The following is an 18,038-nucleotide window of genomic DNA, read 5'->3' on the forward strand; positions in this document are numbered from 1 at the left end:
AGTATTTGCGATTGCACTCCTTCGCGTATAATTGAAAACTGTTTCATAGTTTCCACGCAATTCTCCGCGAAAAATTACTCGACAGTAATAACGAGACGAGTCAACGGCATGAGTGTATCTGGCTTATTGCCGAATCTGGTAGTCGCTGTTACTTCAATTAATTCTCACCCTTCGTGATAAAGCCTAGCATACGAGTGCCGTATTTGCAGATTTTTCCTCATCTCTCTCAGTTCAATTTAATTCATTTTCCTTGTAAGGAAAATAATAAATATTACCAGTTGACAGGATTGTTGTCTTGGGATTGGAGACAGCATAATTGACCGCAAGATATGAAGCATTGGCAGAAACGAAAGCGAGCCGGCCTGTACAAGTGGGCGCTTTCAACAAATAACGCCTTCGTAAGCCATTATTCGCATACATAAGAAGACGCTCCAATCTGTATTACTCACACGCCCGTTATGATAAACTGAGTACCAGGGACGCTACCTAACGATCTACCACCTGTCGGCGATTCTCTCGTGCGCGCTCACGCAAGTCACGGAGAGCATTTTTAGATTAGCACGTTGCTGAATTCGGCCTCGCTTGTTAACCAGACCACTTCTTTCTTTCTTTCTTTCTTTCTTTCTTTCTTTCTTTCTTTCTTTCTTTCTTTCTTTCTTTCTTTCTTTCTTTCTTTCTTTCTTTCTTTCTTTCTTTCTTTCTTTCTTTCTTTCTTTCTTTCTTTCTTTCTTTCTTTTTCTTTCCTCTCTCCTTCCTTCTTTCTTTCTTTCTTTCTTTCTTTCTCTTTTTCCTTCTGTTTTCCTTTCTTTCTCTCTTTTCTTCTGTCTGTCTTTCTTTCTTTCTCTCTTTTCTTCTTCCTTTCTTTCTTTCTTTCTCTCTTTCCTTCTTTTTTCTTTCTTTTTCTCTCTCCTTCTTTCTTTCTTTCTTTCTTACTTGCTAGCGTATTTCGCGATGACTTACGGCCAAGACTTCTTCACAGATGTGTAAACCAGGAACGCACTTAAGAGAATGCAGACTTCTTTATACATAAACATGTTGCATTTGAGCTAATGAAAATAAGTTTTATGTTGAGTTTCTTGTTCAAGAAACTGCATAAAAAAAAATCCACGGCTTCCCTGAATAGTTCTCTGGTTCGTTTCTCGAGCGAGACTTTCTAAGCAGGTTTTAGTTACACGACTATAGACGTTTTTAGCGCAAGAGACTAAAAACTTCGTTTTATGCAGTAGCGTAATACTATACAAGCTACCTTACACACCCTGACTTCGAATAAACACGTATATTTTGTAATTGCGTGCTAAAATTTGTGTTCATAACGAAGTTGCCAGTCACAGCTACTTCTTGAATCAATATGAATGGCAATATCTGATCGACTTTTGTGACTTGTAACTTGAGTTAAGAGATAGGCCGCATTTCAGTTCAGCCTACAAAGCTTACGAACAACCAAGGAGAGTAATCATGCACTGTCCACTGCAAGCGGACGATTTTGTGCAAATGTCTTCCAATTAGAATTGCAGACGCGCAGTGAGAAAGCCACAATTTCGGCAGCATGATGACGTTTTACTGCAGCTTCTTTACGGATAAAATCAGCTGTCTGATTTTTTTTTTTTTTTTGCGTGGGAGAATTAGGATGGTGTGACCGTATACTGATATTCTTATGACCCACCACAAATGGTGAAAGCGTTGCTTGGGCGTGGGATTGACACGCATTGGCTCGTCTCCAATGTCGTGCACCGTATAGGCTGGCGTTGTATACCCTCGCTTCGTAGTCTGAACACGGGAACCAACAGCACTAACAGCACCGCCAAGAAAAGTTTCAACGACGTTGAACACCCCTCGCCGCTGAGGCTTATCTGACACAGGACAAAAAAAAAAGAAAAAAAAAAGCTGTCGCACGCTAAAGCATGGCCGTCGGGAGAATGAGGATGGAAGTAGCTGGGCAAATAGCCATACGTTTCGCAAAAAATAAAAGCAAGGAAAAAAATTCGAGTCTGAAACTTGGCGCCAGCATGGCATTTTGATACAGCGACATTGAGAAAGCACGGAAGAAATGCCACAGGAGCTCTCATCAAGGAAGAGATGATGAAATAAATAAGTTGAAATTAGCGTTACTTCCCGGTAGGCGCATTGCAGCAGAACGCACCTGACAGGGTACAATGTTGGACCACTTTCAGGGATTTAACTGTGTGAACGCTGGCGCACGCCAGGAGAATGTGGAAATCAACATAGTGATCCGCTTGGCAGAGCGCTACTCACGGAGGAACCATCATCCGTCCGCATGTCAAGAGTATTATACTCCGGGGAACGTGGACGCATCGGCGGATAAGCGGGGTTCCATACGCCGAAGAGTCCACGACGTTAACTTGCCGTAGCAGCATGCGGCCTCTACTACTGTACACGTAAAGCCTGTCACTGGAAGTCATATGCGCGCAACAATCCCCCCCCCCCTCCCCCCCACCTCCCCTCTTTTTTTTTTTTTTTTAACAGCAAGCCTCATAACTCCCGAAAAAAAAAAAAAACGAACTCGGCCTTACGCAGTCTACTTCTAGCGCCATTATGGCTCGTTGGTTTATGTGGTTTAACGTCCCAAAGCGACTCGGGCTATGAGAGACGCCGTAGTATAAGGGCTGCGGAAATTTCGACCACCTAAGTTCTTCAACGTGCACTGACATCGCACAGCACACGGGCACCTTGCTTTCCGCCTCCACCGGAAAGCTGCCCCCACGGTCAGGACTCGATCCCGCGAAGTCGAGCACCCTAACCACTATGCCACTGCGGTGGGGCTCTGCGCCTTTGTCCTGTCTCATAAAGTTTTCAGTGCGAGTCCCGGTGTCTAAATTAATCCACTGGTCTTCGAAATAAGAGGACCCATGGCGCGCTTTTGCAATGCTATTGCATTTGCGGGGCACAAGGAGGAGTTTGTTACGCTCGGTTCTAGAATTTTTACCTCTTGGCGACCATCCTATGAAGCTTCTATTTCTGAAATCATCCTCGTGGTCTGTCTCGGCTCGCTTTAGCGAAGGTGCAACACATTCGTGTTCGTTCGAGCAAAAACCGTCAGCGAAACCAGAACCTGCAAGAAGCGAGAAAAAAAAATCAAAACTATGTAATTATTTTGCAAAAATTAAGGTTGTGATAAGACTGCGAGGCATTTATCGCAATACAAACTTCTAGTATAGATATACGACTTGTGCGTCACATATCAAAATGTCAAGTTTCAGAGCTTCCGCCTCCCTTTCCCCTTGCGACAAAGCCTAAACAGAACTCCCGTGAACATGTCACGTTGTTTTCAACAACTTTATTAAAAACATAATCAAGCTACATAACAAGTAGTTATAATCAATATTTTAGTTCATTCTGCTATGATCATATTAACTATGACTATGACTTTGTTGTTAGGTTTTGATAACAAGCGAAATCTGGACATCTACATGCGGCTTCTGCTTAACTCTATGAGAGTCAGCCCCTCGGCTTTAATGGTGAATTAAACATAAACTACAAGCAGTTTTCTTTATTTGTGCATCCATGATTTGCACTGGTAATCAGAACCTGTTTCAAAGAACGCACAGCAGGCATCCGTTCATTTTCTGTAATTCTTCACAAATGATAATACAGCACATTTGACGTCCTCCCTCTGTCTAGATCATTGGGTTATTTGCTATCGCTCATCAAAATCACATAACACCAGCTAGACAAACCGCAAATGTTGTTCAAGATGAAACCATTTAAACCTGTTTTTAATAATATGTGCTTCTAAAGTGTTCCATCTTTTATTATCAATTATTATCAAATGTTCGAGAAACTAAATTTGTTAGATGAAAATTGAGCCAACATTTACAAAGGTATACTTGCACCCAAATATAAAAAAAGATTAAGACACTTTGAAATGCATGAAAAGTTTACCTATCCAGCACCAACTTCTCTTCAAAAAAAAAAAATCAAAATAGAAGCTCGCAACGTTTTCTGAATAAAGAATTACTAAGAAGTAAAGTTCGAACATTGGGAACACAACTGCTTATGTTCAGGTGAACCCTTCGCAAAGCAGGCGATATCAAGTCCTGTCAAAATGATGTGAAAACAGTACAAATGAAACAAATAAGATTGGTAGCGTCAATACTTTTTAAAAACGAGACCAGATAAGAAATTTACCCAGGTGCTGCCGCCGATTACCTGCGCTAGTTCATCTGGCCTTATTCGCCCTCACAATTAAATTAGGATGAACGAGACAATATCCCGAGAGTCATCGTTGGCAAGAACATCGATCGTGGACGCCGCTGAATTGCCAGATTTGCTGCGTTGCAGAGTGCGTGCTATGAAAGGCGGTCATTCTCTACTTTTCTGCTTTCACTGGAGGTAAAACTTTACCCCTATGAGGGAAAATGACAATCTGAATAAAAGACTGATCTCTAGTTTTCCAAATTCAAGGCGGTGGTTGAGCATGCTCAGGGATGGCGCGGAAGTGTTTGAAATTGCCTTTCGCATCCATCGATAACTTGTTAATAAAGATGAATTTGCGCGATAAGGAAATGATGCTCCTAAGGCGTTTGATAAACTATAATAGCCGCTTCTCTTCACGAAGATAATCACGAAAATTTCAATCAGTTAACTAAGTCCTCATGCATTAGGAATCATTTTACTCATTTTAGTACTGTGAGTAATGTATGTTGCTGGGCGAGTTGGTAGAGCATAACGGAAAACAGCGCTATCAGACGAAGGACAAGAAAAAGGAGGACACACAACTGCGCAGCGCAGTTGTGTGTCCTCCTTTTTCTTGTCCTTCGTCTGCTAGCGCTGTTTTCCGATAGTACTGTGAGGCCTAGCATCCATTGGCACAATGCCATGAAAAGTAAATTAAAGTTTCTCAGAGGGGGGATACTGCACAGGAAAACACTGTGCGTTTCATACTATAAGCAGATGTTAGCATCGATTAAACCGGTTTAAGATAAAAGCTACAGTGAGCTTTTAGTGACCCATCCGAGGACAGGGAATTAAATATTTCGTAACACTTGTCCAGAAATATTTCCAGTAGATCCCCTTCCGGAAGCTAAAATTTTCAAAAGGGCTATTACGACTGTGGCCTTAGAAGTCGCAGGATGAGACACCGAAAATAAATAACCGTATGCTTTCGGAAAACACGGGAATACCGTCAGTTACGAAAGACACACGATACTGAAGACTATGATAAAAAGAAATCAAATGACGGGAGTGTAAATGTAATTCTTCTTTTTAAGCGAATTTCCCGCAAAGCATTAGTGGAGCTGCAGTGTTAGACTGTTCCCACACACTTTCTCGCTCTGGAAATCTTGCGTGTCCGCGATGTCGAAACGATTAACATCGACAACCTCTCCACATTTTAGACATCCTTGCACGTGATAAACGACTCCATAAGTTATAAAAAGTTAAACCAAATGAAAAAAAAAATTCTTTTTAACCGGTCAGCATACTTCCTCTGATCAGTAATACCCCCGCACATTTCCGGTCATGAGAATGCACGCGCATCAAACACTCAGTTTGAAGTGGATGAAACTAAACTTATATAGAGGAAGTGACTATTCGCTCCAGTGAAGGGTATGTGCTTTATGTTTATTTTATTTTTCAACACGTTGGTCCTTCAAGGGTGTGTTAACACTCCATCATCGCTAACAGGCATTGTGCTAGTTACTAGCGGCAAAGCAGTATTCCTCCCAAATTTGAGCACCGTTTATTTATAGCTTTAGTTCTACTGCTACCATCCCTGAAGGTCAAATAACGCCGGGATTTGACCTCTAGCGAATGAATTCGGTTTCTAGTCATGTACGCCATCGCTGTGGAAGGGACAGGGGTGCGTCGGGCGCTTCGCCATGTGTACAATATGTCGATGTCCATCCTATTTCGTCTAAGGTGAACACAACGGTGACCTTATTTATCCCAGTCTAGCAGCTTAGCCCGGACCACCCCCAATATTTGACCTCGATCGATTTGAACTAAAATCGATGCCCAGCCTAATTCACTGGTGAACACGATGGCCGCCTCCAAATTTGGCCGAGACCACTGCCAAATAGCTGAAATCGTACTACATTATGTGTAGGAATCGTCACTGATAAACGTTTACACAACCCGCGCGTATTCCCGCATTAACTCAGAGCTAACGCTCGATATTCAGGTTCGGAATCGAACTAACTTTTCTTTTTTGCTTGTCCTACAAAAAAGGGCGCTTTTATGCAAATGTCCTTTGTCTCCCCTTACCCACTCCCACTTTTAATATTTAGGATTGGAATTATGTCTCCTTTAAATTATATATGATAACTAAATTTCTTTAATATTTTGGATGATGTGGTATTTTCTCATTCATTACACAGCATTCATGATGTCATGCCCTTGAGAACGCCGAGGACGTTCTCATAGCCGAGGAGAATCCGGGCGCGCACCTATGCGCCCTCGGCTTCTTGGTGGGGGGCGACAGACGAACCCAGGGCAGAGGGAGAGCGCGGCGAAGAAGGGGGGGATGCGACGTTCCAGGGATATTTTTTGCGGCGGAAAGCCTGCCCGTCCTTGCGCAGTGAGGCGCGCGTGCGGCTTAGAAGGCTGCCGGATGAGCGCGGACGCCTATTCTTTCCAACGGCCGTGGTGAGCACAACATTAGTAAAGCAGCGTGGGGTTCACGCTAACGGAGTAACAACCACAACTAGAGCGAAGAAGCGAAAGGAGTGCGGTTAAAGTAAATCTGGGGAGTGAAAGCACAATACTGCCGCGGTATGCCAGCCTCATTTTTTTTTTTTTTTTTTTTTTCTCGCTCGGACTCCCGGCGCGCAACCTGTAGCGCTAGCGACGCCGGAGAACGCGACGGCACCGACAGCAAACCGGCAGCAATACGCGCTGCGCTCCTTCGGGTGGAGGCGGGCCGGCGTCTGTTTTTGGCCCGGCGCTCCAGATCCGCGCCTTCTCGTCCGCGGGGCTGGCACGCGCCACCCGCGCGTCGAGGGGGCTGAAGCTCGAGTCGGGGCCACGGTCTAAACTGGTGGAGGCGGCTGGAGCCGGGCCACGCAAGGCAGCTGCGTTGCATAACGCAGGGGGCATGCTTACTGCGCAGCTGCCAACGAGGAAACGGAGATGCAATTGTCGAACTTTGCGACCCGATTGATCAATAGATAACACAGCGCCGATCTCCCCCCTCCCCCCCCCCCCCCTCTCTGCCGTTGACCGGATATGTAGAGCAGGCGTCACAGCTGAACGTAACCACGTTTTTAAAAAAATACTGAGCGCACGTGCACTATCCCAGTGAAACCAACTGAGGGGTATTCAAAGAATCAATTACATATTGCACTATTTTTTCGCTTTGGAAAATAAATTGAATAGAAAAGTCTAACAGTTTATCTAATTATGTGCATCAGCGACAAAGCGTCAGTGGAGAAGTTGTAGATTGTCTCTAAACTGATATGTTCGCACCATGGTGCCATTTACGCAGCTTTTTTGACAAACGGTAAAAGAAAACTACCACGTTACAAGCGGCTGGCGTACGCCTATCACTCGATTCGCACGCATAGCTACATTCGAGCGAAACGCGAATTTTGTCCACTGAGACGCGTCTTGGGAGGTTGAAGCAGCAGCGCTGTCACGTGGAAGATATTTTATCGTGCACGTTAGCTTTTACGGATGCCATAAAAGGAAACAAAAAAAAAAAAACCTATACGTGAACGGCACCTGGTTGAAAGCCTTTCAGTAAGCTTTCTTCAAGAATATCTACAAGTTCTACATTCAAAGTTTGTTTCTGAAGTCAGTAAATAAACAGGTAGGTAATTAGTCTTTAACATGGGAGAACAAAATATAAATACTGCAAGCTATATAAGCTACGCGACTTTAAATGGCCCTAAGTTGGTTTCATGAGGCTAGAGAACTCCGCCCTTTTTTTAAAAAAAAATCTTGGCTACCTTTAGCTGGGGCACTGAGTACATAAAGAAGGGAAAATATATAATAGAAAAGATGGAATTATTGGCTGCAGGAAAGCAACTATGAAAGTCTCGCCAATATTGAATTAGCTTATTTATTTTGTCTGCAGATACGATATAACATTTACTTCTTCAGTCATATTCAGTCTGAGCAGTGCAAAATTATGGGCTTAATGTTATTACAGCTTTAGTAAAGTAAAACAATGCGGTATATTTAGCGTGCCTCTAAGCCAGCCCCAGGTGGTCGAAATTTCCGTACGGCGTCCCTCATAACCTGAATCGCTTTGGGACGTTAAACCTCACAAACCAAACCAAACCAATTGTTTTTTTGTTTTTTTTTTTAGATGGAGCACAACATGTAGCATAAATAAGTTGTAAAGAGAGGCTACTATTACATAGCCCGGAAATGCACCTCTCCAAATGTTTTATTGGAAACTTGCAAAGAACGCATTGTATGCTGGGTCTTTATGAAAGCATGTTTTACATTTCCGAACAAGCGAAAAACTGTGTCTGGCTCTTCTGAGTTCTCAGTTCACATTCAAGACATGCAACACCACCCAGCCAATTCACTATCAAAAAGAGCATCCAAGCGTTTTTGCGTGCTTATAGCTTGTTGTTCGACAGTCACTTACCTGTCACTGACGGAAGCCTAGCCATTATGTACCCAGCGAAACTTAAGCTTCAGCAAACATTCTGAGGCAAAAATTTAGGAGGGCAGGAAAGCATAAAACTTAGTCTTCGTACATTTCTTTGGGCCCTTGGCATTTATCTACGAAGAAACTGTCAGATGCGAGCTCTCAACGTTCATTTATTCTTCCTGTCTATCTTCTAGGCGTTTCTTGAGCAGAAGTTATGTCCCATTCCAAAATAATCAACTAAAACCAATGGCTGATTAACAGCAATACGAAATGTTGTACGACTTGACTATGATTTATCCAGGGACAATGCTCTTGATTACCTTCTGCACATATTTTCAGCCGTCCTTAGATATTTCGAAAAACAATCTTAGTTCACAGCTTTGTGTTTTTCGAATTTTCAAAATTCTATGCTACATGAGTTATTTGTTTCATGTAGTCGTTTTGGAAATGTATTTAGTGCGGAGAACGCGCTGAAATGTGCTGTATTGTTCCTAATTTGCTTTACAATCTTTTGGTATAGCTCGAAACATCCTTATCATGTTCTAAAACTTAGCTTATGAATGGTATCAGCAGTTAACGCCACGTGCTCTTCTCAAACGGCAGAAGGTATACCACGCTGTCATACAGACATTTTCAATGTAGATGAGCTATTCCTGATTGTATAAAATTGACTCCTAGGTAGCTGTAACTGTCTGTACTTAAGAAAGCGCTTCTTTCTAACGTTTTATTCAGGTTACCCCTAAAGGGTATTACATAGGGGGGGTTATCTTCAAATTAAAGAGCGTTCTTCCAAATTTCTGCTAGCTTTCTTCCTTCCGTCGTTTGTGGAGCCATAATCCCAATGACTGAAGGAATTGGTTATTTTCGATCTGATCTCCTTTGTGAATTACGAAGCAATAAACGAAGCAGTCAGCAGTAAAACCTTTCTTCTGTGCTGGCGGTGCAGAAACTGGAGAAATATACAGCGGGCCTTACACCGGTCTCTGTGGCATATCTGAAACGTCACTTCTCATCTTCCAACTATGATACAAAAAGATTGCAACCAAAAGCTCATACGTAATAATTCGTCGTTAAGACGTCACAACACAACAAGGCTGTCCTGTCGCCAGCAGTGCATTTCACGGGATTTCAAAAACTGCGCGCAGAGCACACAAGGAGCAAGTTGGCGGGAGGCGCCGTCATCGGGAATTTGATATGACTGGTGTTCAGGTCGAGCCGTTTTGGGAACGCGGCTAGCTTTCGCTGGTGACAGGAATAAAAAATAATAAAGAAAAGTTGGGGAGTAACCGCGGCAGCACTGACTCACGTCCGCCACTGAAGCAGTGTGAGTGACGACGAGCACTTTTTTTCAGCGTGAGTCACGCCTCGTTGGTCTTATTCTGTCACCATCGTTTCCTGCCTGCGTCGGTCCACCTCGAGCGCATTCCTCCGGCAGTTTTCCAACAAACAAAAAAAAACAAACAAAGCCACGAGATGTGTCACTGCGGTAGCAATCGGTGTTGCTATAAGTGACAATTGCAACACGACTTAGTCGCGTGGCGCGTCTCTTAAGTCGCGCAACCGGTACCGAGGGGTTACACAGACGGGAGGAGTCGACGAGTCGATGTGGACCTCAGCTACTGGCGAAGCGCCCTGCGTGGACCGCGAAATGTGCGACCCTATTTCTTCCCCCGAGGGCAGGAAATGTATTATGCTAATGCTTTACGTGGCCCGAGACGATAGCCGCGCAATGGGCGATCGCTGTCATGAAGCAACGTCATCGGGGATTCCACCAAATAGAATGATGGAGTTGACAACTCAGGCTTTCATAGTGAACCAGGAAGGTTACTAATAGACGGCATAATTGTAAATCACTTACTGGCTGCTTGATTATCGTTTCTTCATTTACCTTAGCACACTGGCATGTTTCAGGTAGTCATTAACAATTTACAGCTACTCCAAACAACACTGCACGATGTAGGCAAAAAACGTTTTAAAGACTACTTATTGTAGAGTTGTTCCAGACTTTGATCCAGAAGAAAACTTACGATACCTACTGAGTTTCCGACTCAACATAGTGTGCATGAAGCAACGCTTATTATTTCGTTGTTTGTCAGAAGTAATGACAATGTATTCCAAGCCGTTCGTTCATTGAGAGGCCTATGCTGGTGTTCGCTTAATCAGACATCCGCCTTACGTCCGTACGTGTCCTTTCGTGCACAGGTGGGGGCCTCCGAATGCCAGCCCGCCTACGTTCGAGCCAATCACACAAGGCGGCGGGCTGCTGTACGAAGGATCTGATGCAAAATTTCAAGTCAAAGTGCACGGGAACCCACCTCCCGAGGTGGTGTTCTCGCGGAGGGGCATGCCGCTGCGCAACGACCCCAGGCGTCAGGTGACCTACGACCCGACGACAGGCATCTGCTGCCTGCACATCCGCAATCTGACAGCTGAGGATGATGGCGACTACAACTGCGTCGCCGTCAACTGCGCGGGCGAGGCCTCGCTCACGCTTACCATCCGCGGTGAGTGTCTCCTTCGTTTGAGCCCCAGGTGTTTTACTAACTTATTGCGCGGTACAGAAACTTGGCAAAGGGGACAAACCCAACGGAGCTGCGCGAATAATTTATTCATATGAACATGTTGTTTTCATAGTGCACAAAACATCCACCATTGCTCATTCAGCTGTAAGAATTGCGCTGTAAATAGAAGAAGCATTCGCAATGAAACTAATGGCAGAAGAGAGCATCAGAGAACCTCTAGCGGACTCATAGAGAGTGAAATATGAATAATAAAAAACAAACAATAGGGCCGCCGAAGGGGTGGGGCATCACAGGCATCAAGGTTTTGAGCAATTGTACATTTTTGTACACTACAAAAATAGCGTGTCAATTTAAATAATACATGAGTTGCAAGTTCGCGCAGTGCTTTTGTGTTTGTCCCCTCATGTCAAGTTCGAAGTCTCTGTAGCACACCATAAGAAGATGCATAACCAACTAGCTCAAGTCGTGGCATTACTTGGCGCCTAATTCATTATGGATGGTGCAACACGAACCTGGCGAAAGACAAAAATTCAAGGGGGCACTTTGGCGATCAGGCGAAAGTGCGATCAGGCGAAAGCTTTTATAGCGCGGTGGTTGCTGAGTCTTACACGATCTTTACTGAACTGTATCGAGGCCTGTTGAAGTCACTTGTCGCGCCACCTGTTGAGCCGTGGTGACACCACCCACTGACGTCATGGGATTAAATTTGATTACGTCACGTGGTTATTTAACTACATTTGATTAATAAATCAATTTCAATAGATTATTTCAAATATTTTTAATTATTTTGAGTAATAATTTTAAATATTGAGAATTGATTGATCTGCATTGGTGTTCGATTGGGTACTGATAATTTTTGCTTTATGATGGATGCCACTCGTTGGTGGGTGATGACGTCATTTGATTGATGGGTTGTGACACTCTCTGCGGACGGACGGACGCACGCACGGACGTACACTAATGAGCCTATAAAGGCTTTCGCCTTAAAATACGAATGCACACGCAAAAAAAGAACAGAACTGCTTCCCGCTATACCATCCACAGCGAAATGTGAACAACTTGTCCAGGTTTCCATTCTTTGTGTTTCGAACTGCGGTCGCCTTCGACTTAGGTGCCTCCCTAAGCCTTGGAGCAAAAATCAAAACACTTCAACAGCCGCTAAGGCTCTTTCACTTGTAGCGCCATTCCGCACCGGCAAACACACCTGAGAGTTTGCTGAAATGTGCTCAACTTCTTGCCCTCTCCCTAATCCTTTTTTTTTCTTAAACATCAATCTTCTGGTTACAATGCCATATCACCTCCACATGAGATAGCATAACATGCAACTAGCACAGCTAATGTATTCTTTAAAGATTTTAGTTATATTTGTAACCTCCAAAAAGCGATGCAAGTGATGCTTGTGGCATTGGTTTGAATGAGCGTACCAGTGGTGGCCACCGATAGCGGGAACTATGTATGCAGATTTTTTTTAAGTCACACAGCGCAACAAACGAAGGACAAGCGAGTAGAGTGTAACAGCGCTGTTCCCGTCTACTCGCTTGTCCTTCGTTTGTTGCGCTGTGTGTTTTAAAAAATGATGCACCAACTAGCTCAACTCTCAGTTTTATTGTATGTATGCAGAAATCTACAATTGTACGCTCAGAGCATGGCGAATGTCCCGATGTGCATACGCAGAGGTCGTCCCTGTTTTCGGCTCTGGTTAACTTTAAGCGCCTAATTCCTGTGTGGTAGCGAATCCTAAGGTAACATGATCTTGCCCTCTTCGGCTTTTCAGCTGCGGCAGCAGCTGTTATGCGCGGCCAGATGCAACAGATGACGACTGTTCAGAGGACACAAGTCGTGGACTCGAGGACACATGTGCAAGATGGCGTTTCGACTATTCACGCCCAGCCTATACAGTACTTTGCTGGTCACGACCAGGTAAGATTTCCTTTGCTTCAGACATATCTGGACCGAGACAACTATAAAGTTGATGTTGACCTGAGGCAAGAGATATCACAACAGCAGTGTGTCGCAGCTCATCCTTGGCACAACTCGTACGAATGCATGCATAATGCCTGACATGAAAACAACGCCAGGCTAAATGGTAGCTGAAACGTTGACAACTGATACGATAACACGCTTGTTTGCGTATAGGTCCACTAACACGTACCCGCTGTGCTCTGCAGACTTTCAGAGTGGACACGTTCGAGTACCGGCTCCTGCGCGAAGTGGAGTTCCGGCAGTTCCTGGTCGGTCACGAGGTGCCTCCTCAGCCTGCCATTCCGGGAGTGCCCATTAGCGCTCCTCAAATTCAGGCGCGACCACGCAACTCGAAGCTCCTGGAAGGATCTGATGCAACGTTCACAGTGAAGATCTCTTCCAACCCACCAGCACAGGTAACCGCTCGGAGGAGTCCACTCTCTGCTTTCTGTCGGCACAGCACCCGTTTCAAACGTGCAGGTGTACTGGTTCCGAAATGGCGAGCTCCTTCAAGCATCGCAGAGGGTCATCATGGAGCAGCAGGGCTCGACGTACATTTTGCGCATTCACATGGCTCTGCCGGAAGACGCCGGCTACTACACAGTCCTCGCAGAAAACACGCAAGGCCGCGTCGCCTGCTCTGCGCACTTGGTGATCGAATCCATGCCTAAGGCGTAAGTACCATTACTTCGCATTCACTTCATACTGCAGTATACTGTACAACATGTGGTCAGCACAAACAGCTTAGGGGTGGTTAACGCACCTTGGCTCTGTTCTTGTGCACAGCGAAGAGCCACGGCAGGCGGACTCATCGAGTTTCGTGATGACAGAAACGTCCCGAACGCTCAAGCCCAGCTTCGTTAAGATACCGCAAGACCAGGAGGTAACCGAAGGCAAGATGGTGCGCTTCGATCTGCGCGTGTCAGGGCGCCCCTTCCCAGATATCACGTGGCTGCGCAACGGGCAGCCCGTGAACGATGACGCCACGCACAAGCTGCTGGTGAACGAGGGCGGCCAGCACGCCCTCATGATCACGGCTGCATCCCGCGAGGACGCCGGCACATGGACGTGTATTGCCAACAACAAGAGCGGAGAAGTGCGCTTCGAGGTGCACCTCGTGGTTATCGAGAAAGAGCAGGTGGTGGCGCCCAAGTTCGTCGAGCGCTTCCAGTCGCTCAACGTGCGCGAGGGTGAGTCCGTGACTCTCCACTGCCGTGCCGTAGCAACGCCAGCGCCGCGCATAACCTGGCAGAAGGACGGGCGCCAGATCCACTCGCAGCCGCCCAACATCATCATTGGTGAGTGCGCCTCTCAGCACTTGCTGCGGGCGGCTTCCTTACGCCACTTTTGTTTCCGCGCTTTGCAGAGACACAAGACGGTAGCTCAGCGCTGTACCTGAACCGTGCTACCGTGTCCGATTCCGCGTGGTACCAGTGCACAGCTCAAAACCAAGCTGGTTCGACAGCGACGAGGGCGCGGCTGCACGTGATAGGTAAGCTGATTATACTGAACCTTGAACGCAGAGGGCTTTTAGTGTGGAAGACTGTCGATCTGGTTCACCAGGAAGCAGTGAGTAACATTACGACTTCCTTCGCTGCAGCTGAACCGAAGAAGCACACCGAGCCGTGGGCGCTTCATCTGCCCAAGCCGACCAAGGTTATTTCGCCAGAGTAAGTAGACAAAGACATGCGGGTTAGGAAATCGATCTGCCAAGTTTGTTCTTTACTAACTGTCTTCCGAATTTTAATGGCAACGTGCAGAAAGTCGCCGCCACGTGAGACCATTTGGCTGCGACACGTGGAACGCGCCTACCAGCCCGTGCGTGGCCAAGATGACGAGAGGGCGCCCCAGAAGCCGGCATTCACGACGCACCTTCAGGACTTGGTCCTGCATGAGGGCGAGCGTGGTCACCTTGACGCTAGACTGATCCCCATCGGAGACGAAACCATGACCATCGAATGGTTCTGTAACGGACGCCCCATCGAAGCGAGTGAGTTGGAAGGAGATTGCGACTACGTTCGCTAAGTGGTGGTGATTCTTCACTGTTTTTGGTCGTGCAGTACCACATAATACTGTTTTCTACTCAAAAAACGTTCCTTCGAGAGTGGAGATCAATAACTGGAGACCCGCAAAGGCAGTGTCTTGTTTCGGGAGCCCGCATGAACATGATTACGGAAGTTGAAATCGTTTAATTCTATATCATTTACTGCTACTAACTGGACGTAGGGGTGACAGCAAGCAGTTTAAGTTCTAGAGTGATGGCTTTACCTGTAGTCTGACACTGGTTAGAAAACCACATTTTATTCTTGACGTTTCAGGTTCACGGGTTATGACCACGTACCGCTTCGGTTACGTGGCGCTGACGCTGCTGCACGTCTATCCTGAAGACTCTGGCGTATACGTCTGTCGTGCAGCCAACGAAGCCGGAGAGGCGACGACAACGGCCACACTTCGATGCACAGGTAAGTTGTTTGAGCGAATAGGGCTTACAGAGGGCGTTCCTAGGAGCACTACATGAAATGACTCGACCATTCTCTGCTCCCACAGCTCGACCGGCAATCGAACGCAAAGCAATCCAGGAGGACAGTATTAGAGCCATCCAGGAACTGGAAGACGCCGAGAAATACTCGCGACAATTGTCCATCGACGAGACCGCCAGCCTCACAAAACCTGTTTTCATTCGACCGCTGAGCAACAAAGAAAACCTCCTCGAAGGTAAATGGCATTTCTACAAAGCTGCGCAAGAGGCCTATGTCCTAACCATAGTGAGTAATGTAGTTACCGTGCCACTGGAGGTAACATTTATTGCATTTAAAACATTCCTAAACTTTAACCTTTATCGAACTGTGGTTACGTTGATTTGCGAATTTATTATTTTGAAAAATGCATTCATGCTGATATGCTAAAATAGAAGCTTGTCGGTTCTTCAGATTTGGGGTACGGTTTTCTGAGAACCAACGCTACAAATTACATCTTCTTTAGCTGGAAATATCACACTGAGTGCTTTTGAAAAGGCGAGAAAACACGTATGGCAATAAAATGCTATTGTTTTGTGATCGCGTACCGAAATGCAATAAATACTGCCCGCAAGTTTAATTCCAACCGTCATTACAGTTTTTCATTAATTTTTTTTTGTTCTAGAATCGCGAGATGGGACTCTGCGCATGTGAATATAATGGTACGTTTTTTTTTATTTTTGCCTCTTTATAACAGGAGCAAACTGCCACTTCGAGGCTCAGCTGACTCCTGTAAATGATTCTACCATGAAGGTGGAATGGTTCCTAAACGGCCAGCCACTGACCACAGGTATTTGTTCTGCTATGAAATAATCCTCAAATCAAACCGCACGCTTGCGAGTTTACGTTACACTTGCGCGGGCAACGAGCATTTCCCGACACGCCTCTATTTCGTTTGCAAACTTGCAGGTTCGCGTATCAACAGCACTTTCAGCTTTGGTTACGTCGCCTTGAACATCATGTCACTCCGGTGTGAGGATTCCGGAGTGTACATGTGCAAGGCCACAAACGCCAAGGGAGAGGCTGTTTCTACAGCGACCCTGAAAGTCAAAGGTGAGACCTCCTATCCCTATCTGCCAACAGGGATAGCGGTAAGCGGAAGTGCGATCGAAGGGTGATCTGCAGATTGGTAATAAAACGAGTTATCAGTGGTTCCTCGCAGCCGCTGAAAGCAGCAATCCCTTCTCCGCAAAGACACAAGAACATGCAAGTTTGTACCTCTGGAATTTAATTCGTACGACGGACGTATCGATTAAGACTGTGGTTTGCTAGGCGACCTTCAGAGTAAAAGCGCGGTTTCTTGTTGCGATTTTATGCTGATTTGCCTTTGTAGGCAACGTGCGCACATCGAGCGGCAGCCCTAAACCTTGCCACCATAGTGAAAATCCACTCTATAGCCTTCCTAAATCGCACGCGACTGAAGTTCTTAAAACCAATAATTGTATTTCGTTCATATGCGCCTCACGCTGCCAGCCACTGTTCCACATCTGCAGCACTAAAGTGAAATTTTACCTCGCAGCGCAAGGCCTCGTCACGGGAGACCTGGGCATTCCGGAACAGGAGGCTTACATAAGGAAGACGCAGGAGCTGGAGGCATACCAGATGAGCCTCCACGCGCCAAAGGAAATCATCTTCGAACCGGTTTCTACTATGAAGCCAGTCTTCAAGACAGGTCTTCGTGATCAGCTGAACGTGAAGGAGAACAGCACAGTGCATTTCGAGGCTCGCCTTGAACCGAGTGGGGACTCGTCGATGCGCGTCGAATGGTTCAAGGATGGACGTCCGCTTGAAGCCGGTGAGCGCATAGTCCGCTAATTATGGTTCTAGGAGTTTTGGCGCTTAGGTCGCCTAGAAAGTCTTCTCTTAGTGATGAATTGGAAACGCTTCTTTTAGCAGTGGTTGTGATGAACCTCACCATGTAATTCCTTCCGCTCGGCCAGGCTCTCGAACGACGACTTTCTTCAACTTTGGGTACGTGTCTCTGACGATTCGCGGAGTTGAATCCCGCGACTCTGGCGTGTACACCTGCCAAGCAACCAACTCCATCGGCTCAGCTACGACACAGGGCCGCATCGTCTGCGTGTGTGAGTAGCGAGAAAGCTCTTTACGCTGCGTTGTCTTTATCCAAACTGAGCTGAGTCGCTCATCTATTGCAGCTCAAGCGACAATCGTGAAGGAAACTCAGCACCCCGGTGGCCTCCAGAAGATCCAGCATCTAGAAGATTCCTCGCACTACCAACGAGCCGAATTCGAAGAGGTCAGTTTCTCGTGGCTTCCTCGGACCAGATCGGTGACGCGCTATTGCGGCTTTTTTTTCTTTCACACTAGGTCTCCATTAAGGAGAAACCCAAGTTTACGCAACCGCTCCAAGGGCCGTCGGGAGTAAAGGAAGGGCAGAGCGTTCACTTCGAGACCCGCCTGGAGCCAATGGGTGACGCCAACATGACGGTTGAGTGGTGAGTGCTTCGAGCCAGATGG

At 46.1% G+C, this 18,038-nt stretch overlaps 1 protein-coding gene across 1 annotated transcript in view; it reads left to right on the plus strand.

Moving 5' to 3' along the window:
• Window positions 1–18,038, plus strand: part of sls (sallimus) — a 208,793-nt gene that overhangs the window by 1,912 nt on the left and 188,843 nt on the right. The window contains exons 3-18 of the mRNA XM_084590954.1: window positions 10,763–11,064; window positions 12,857–13,002; window positions 13,251–13,460; window positions 13,525–13,718; window positions 13,831–14,342; window positions 14,411–14,536; window positions 14,645–14,714; window positions 14,805–15,034; window positions 15,363–15,506; window positions 15,592–15,759; window positions 16,258–16,350; window positions 16,470–16,613; window positions 17,080–17,355; window positions 17,501–17,644; window positions 17,717–17,817; window positions 17,889–18,016. Of these exons, the coding sequence (XP_084447080.1) occupies window positions 10,763–11,064; window positions 12,857–13,002; window positions 13,251–13,460; window positions 13,525–13,718; window positions 13,831–14,342; window positions 14,411–14,536; window positions 14,645–14,714; window positions 14,805–15,034; window positions 15,363–15,506; window positions 15,592–15,759; window positions 16,258–16,350; window positions 16,470–16,613; window positions 17,080–17,355; window positions 17,501–17,644; window positions 17,717–17,817; window positions 17,889–18,016 (2,988 nt within the window). The remainder of the gene's footprint in view (window positions 1–10,762; window positions 11,065–12,856; window positions 13,003–13,250; window positions 13,461–13,524; window positions 13,719–13,830; window positions 14,343–14,410; window positions 14,537–14,644; window positions 14,715–14,804; window positions 15,035–15,362; window positions 15,507–15,591; window positions 15,760–16,257; window positions 16,351–16,469; window positions 16,614–17,079; window positions 17,356–17,500; window positions 17,645–17,716; window positions 17,818–17,888; window positions 18,017–18,038) is intronic.

The sequence above is a fragment of the Amblyomma maculatum genome, chromosome 1 (genome assembly GCF_055883805.1).
Source record: "Amblyomma maculatum isolate TAMU_Amacu chromosome 1, ASM5588380v1, whole genome shotgun sequence".
NCBI lineage: Eukaryota > Metazoa > Arthropoda > Arachnida > Ixodida > Ixodidae > Amblyomma > Amblyomma maculatum.